This window comes from Vanessa atalanta, unplaced genomic scaffold, assembly GCF_905147765.1.
Source record: "Vanessa atalanta unplaced genomic scaffold, ilVanAtal1.2, whole genome shotgun sequence".
In the NCBI taxonomy this organism is placed as follows: domain Eukaryota; kingdom Metazoa; phylum Arthropoda; class Insecta; order Lepidoptera; family Nymphalidae; genus Vanessa; species Vanessa atalanta.
Window position 1 is genome coordinate 2,501 of NW_025920002.1, and position 5,000 is coordinate 7,500.

The 5,000-nt window shown below is 65.0% G+C and overlaps 1 protein-coding gene across 1 annotated transcript in view; it reads right to left on the minus strand.

Moving 5' to 3' along the window:
- Positions 1 to 3,877: 3,877 nt before the first annotated feature.
- LOC125076631 (translation initiation factor IF-2-like) overlaps positions 3,878 to 5,000 on the minus strand; it is a gene marked incomplete at its 3' end in the record, with an annotated part of 1,491 nt that continues 368 nt past the window's right edge. The window contains exon 1 of the mRNA XM_047688487.1: positions 3,878 to 5,000. This exon is cut by the window's right edge and continues 368 nt beyond it. Coding sequence (XP_047544443.1) covers positions 3,878 to 5,000 — 1,123 coding nt within the window.

The following is a 5,000-nucleotide window of genomic DNA, read 5'->3' on the forward strand; positions in this document are numbered from 1 at the left end:
CTAACCTAACCTAACCTAACCTAACCTAACCTAACCTAACCTAACCTAACCTAACCTAACCTAACCTACAACCTAACCTAACCTAACCTAACCTAACCTAACCTAACCTTTTTTTTTTTTTTTTTTTTTTTTTTTCTCGCTGGAAAAAACGCGTTACGCGCTTCCCCCACGTGATGGAAGGTGGGGGGGTGTGTGGGACTCCCCGGAGCCCTGGACGCCGAGTGCGCCCAGGTACGCCAGGTTTACCCACTAAAAAACCAGCGGTACCCTCTCCGTCTTTCGGCGGGCGCCACGGATCGCTTGCGCATGCTACCGTGACGCCCTGACGGTCGGCCCGCCTATGCGGGCCTCCAACACCTAGAGGGGGTTCTCGGGGTACTGAGACCCCCCCTAGTCCCTGCGACGCCTATTGAGGCGGGGGGAGAAGGTGCGCGTAGCGCTTCTTCCTCCTCCCCGGTCGTCTTCGGCGGAGGCGGGTCTGCAGCGGCATCCTCTTCCCGCTCCCGCTCCGCGGCTTCCTTCTGCGACATCACGCTTTCGCAGAAGGAGCGCATCTCCGACCAACACGTCTCACTACCGAGCATTTCGTTGACGATGCTCGGCAGCGAGAGGTCTCCGCCCATAGTCGCCGCAAGGGTGTGCCTCTGGGGCCCCCACGCAGCACACTCACTCAGGGTGTGGTGCGCCGTGTCGACTGGCGCACCACACTCGTGGCAGGAGGGTGACACCTCCCGCCGCGCTATCCCGTGCAGGTACTTACCGAAGCATCCGTGCCCGGTAAGTACCTGCGTCATCCTGAAGGTGAGTGTGCCCTTCTTCCTCTCGACCCAGCGACTCAAGTGGGGCCGGATCGCCTCCACTGTCGCCAGGCCCGCCGTGGGTGACCCCAGATCCTCCTGCCATCGGGCGATCAGGGCTCGCTGGGCTAGAGCCCTGATCCGCCCGACCTCCGCCGACCCTGGACGGTCGCCGCGGTTCCTCGCCTCGACCCGGAACCGGTACACTTCCGCGAGCACCTCCGCCTGGAGCTCCCAGGGCGGATCGCCCGCGAGAAGTGTCGCCGCAGCCCACGACACCGTACGGTACCCTCTGATGCCTCTCACCGCTATGACCCTCTGCGGCTTACGCAGCAGGGCCCGGTTGTCAGCGGTGAGGGCGTCGACCCAGATCGGGGCACCGTACAGCGCCATCGACCTCACTACACCGGAATATAGACGCCGGCATAGCGATCCCGGCCCCCCCACATTCGGAAGGAGGCGGCCGAGAGCGGCGGCGGCGTTGATGAGCCTCGGGCCGAGATGGACAAAATGCTGCCCGAAGCTCCATCGACCGTCCAGGATGAGGCCCAGATACTTCATCTGGGCCTGCACCTTGATCACCGTCCCCCGGACGGTGATACTCGCCCCTCGTGGGGGTCCTTGCCGTGGACCGTGGAACAGGAGGGCCTCCGTTTTGGATATGGAGACCCTCAAGCCCAGCATTCCCATACGGTCCACGGTGAGAGCCGTTCCGACCTCGGCGAGGCGTGCCGCCTCCCGAAAGTCCCGCCCAGTCGCCGTGACGAGAGTGTCGTCAGCGTAGCACAACACCCCCATCCCGGGAAGGACGGGAGCTCGCAGGAGCCAGTCGAAACCGACGTTCCACAGGATTGGGCCGAGAACCGACCCCTGTGGAACGCCGCAGCCTACCCGACGCCGGACCAGCCTCCCATCGACCCCCGCCCAGAGGACCTCCCTGTCCTGGAGGTACGCCTCCAGCAGCCTCCTGAGATAGGTCGGCACCCCATGGTATCGGAGTGCCTCCCGTATCGTCTCGAAAGGGAGACTGTTGAAGGCGTTCGCCACGTCGAGCGAAACCGCCAGGACGACTTGCCCCCGGGCCACCGCTTCCGTCGTCCGAGTCTTCAGGGCGTCCAGGGCGTCGACCGTCGACCGGCCCGCCCTGAACCCGTACTGAGCCTCTGAGAGACCCGGACCGACCTCCTCGAGGTGCTGAACGAGACGGGCTGCGAGGACCTTCTCGAAGAGTTTGCCCGTCTCGTTCAGCAGCACTATTGGCCTGTATGCCGAAGGGGAATCCATCGGCCGACCTTCCTTCGGCAACAGGACCAACTTTCCTTCCTTCCAAGGCTTCGGAAACTGCCCGCTGCACAGGCACTCGTCGAACAGCTCCCGAAGCCTTGCACCCAGGAATTCCAGGGCGTCGCACAGAACACGCCCTGGAACCCCGTCCGGACCCGGCGCCGTGTTCTTGGCCCTCAAGCGGCCGAGGGCCATCTCCATCTCCCGCTCCGTGATCAGTGGTGGAGCCACTGCGTCTTCGATCACGGAGCGGGGGCCCATCTGCGGAGGGACATGCTCGCCTGGATGGGGAAAGAGTTCCCCGACCAGGCGCAGGAGGAGTTCCGGCGGCAGCGTCTCAGTGACGGGGGCGCCTTGAGTGCGGAACTTTCCGCGTACGCCGCGGTACGGGCGCCCCCACGGGTCTCGATTGAGACCCGCCAGAAGCTCCTCCCTGGCCTTCTCCTTGGCCTTGCTTATCGCCAGTTGAAGATCTTTTTTCATCTGGCGATAAGCGTCCAGCATCTGTCCCTCCAGGTCCGTGTCGAGGCCGTTGCGCCTTCGACAGCGGACGTAGGCCCTCCGCGCCCGGCAGCACGTCGCCCGAAGGTCGGCGATTTCGGGCGACCACCAATAGACGTGCCGGCGCGGAACCCTGCGCCGGGTCCGAGGCATGGCCGCATCGCAGACCTCCTTGAGCGAACTGCGCATGCGGCCCGCCAGCTCCTCTGCGCTGGCGCCCTCCGTCCTCCCCGCGGAACCCCACCGCTGCACGATGGCGGCCTCCTTGACCAGCTCTCGATCGACCTGGCCGAGAGACCACCTCGGCAGCGTAGTCGGCACCCTCTGGGGTTCCGCCGGCCTGCGAGAGGTGGAGATCTCGAATCGGATGTACCGGTGATCCGATAGAGTCTCCACCTCCTCCTCCACTCTCCAGTCGACCACTCTGCGTGCAACGACGGGGGTGGCGAACGAAACGTCCACCACGGAACCCCCCTGATGTCGCACGCAGGTGTGAACCTGCCCCCTGTTGAGCAGGGACAGGTCGGAGAGCAGGGCCCACACCTGGACGGCCCTCCCTCGCGGATTCGTGGCGGGGTTGCCCCAGGCACGCGACTTTGCGTTTAAATCGCCGAGAACCAGTATCGGTTTCGGCGACTGCCTGGCCACCGCAGCTCTGACTAAGCCGAGGTAAGTCTCGAACTCAGCCAGGCTGCGATTAGGGGAGAAGTACGTACCGACGACGACGTACTCCCCCCACCCCACCACTACGTAGCCCGAGCCCCTCTCGATGAGTGAGAGGGGGGGGCCCGTTCCGCTCCTCGTGAGAACCGCCACGGTGTCGTCCGAGTCCCCCAGCCAGTGAGGTAGGGGAGGGACGAAGTAGGGCTCACAGGCCACCGCCAGGTCTACCTGCCACTCCGCCATGGACTGCAGCAGAAGGTCCTGCGCTCCGGCGGAGTGGTTCACGTTCGATTGTAGGAAGCTCAGGTGTGCTGGCATACTTGATTCTTCTGAGCTTCCTCCGTAGCCTGGCGGCTTTCCTCGCGCGGGGCGGTCCTGGTTCCTTGGACCGCTTTACCCTTCGTGATGGGGGGGTTGCAATCCCTGGCCCCCATCAGGTGCCCTGAAGGCTTGCCGGCCTCCGCGCAGACCGCGCAGCGCATCTTGGCCGTGCATTCCGCTGACTTGTGGCCGTCCGAGCCACAGCGGTAGCACAGGCCTCCCCTCTCCGCCTTCGACGGGCAGAGCGCCCGTGTATGGCCCAGGCCCATACACTTGTAGCAGCGCATGGGGCGCTGCTCCACGACGGCCACCTTGGCCGAGCTCCACCCGACGAGGAGGCGACCGGCAGCGGCCAGCTTCTTCGCTGCCGTGAGGGGGCAGGTGACGCGGACCATCCCCATATAGCCGGGTCCGCGCTGCATCACTCCGCACTTCACCGCCTCGGAGGAGCAGTCACCGGCGTGCGCGATCGCCGCGGCCAGTTTCTCCAAGGTGACGGAGTCGTCGAGCCCCGTCACCTTCAGGTCGGCCTTCTTGACCGGGCGCACTACGTCAGCGACCCCGTCGAGAACTGTGCGGAGCTTCGCCGCCAACCTATCGGCCTGCTCCGCTTGGGCTTTCGGCAGCTCGAGAGCCCTGGCTCCGGTCGCCGTGCGTCGCACCTTCAGCCCACCGCTGATTCCTAGGTCCTGGAGCTTGACACTTTGCTCCGCTCTCTCCAGGACCTGCGCGTAGGTGACGCCCTTTCCTACTGCTTCCGGCTGCAACGTGAGAACGATTGCAGCCGAGCGAGGGGTGGCCAGCTTCGATTTGGCTGGCTGGGGCGTCTTCGGCGGCGCCTTTGCGGCCGTAGCGTCGGCGGAAGAGGTGGTCTTGCTCCCCTTCCTGCCCTTCTTCACCACCGTGGACCAGGACGTTACCTTGTTCGGTGGTGTCTGGGACGTCGCCGGTGCAACCGGGGCGCTTACCGTCGCACATGAAGGGCCTGCGGTCGGCGATTGTGCCACTGGTGGGGCCGTTTTCCTGGCCTTTTTCGGTATCGCCGGCTGACGGGCCGCCGACGCGTGAGACGGCGTCACCTCTTGCGGTTTATCTGCCGCGGAGGGAGGTCGCTGCATCCTCGCAGGGAGGCGCTCCTCCAGGCCCGCCAATTGGTCCTTCATCGCCGCGCCGATCGACCTGACGATGAAGTCCTTGAGCTCCTCCATCGAAGGAGCGCCTCGCGGGGTGTTGGCCGCCTCGGTCGCCGCTGCCACCGTGGTACGCATCTCCGCGTACTCACGGCGGTGGGCCTTTAGCTCCGCCTTGAGGTTTTCAACCTCCCTGTGCAGGCGGTTGTTATCCGCCCGGAGCCTCCTGCTCTCCTCGGCCTCCGTCCGAGAGGCGAGGGCCTCGACCACACCCTCCAGAGAGGTCGCTGCGTCCTTTAGCTTT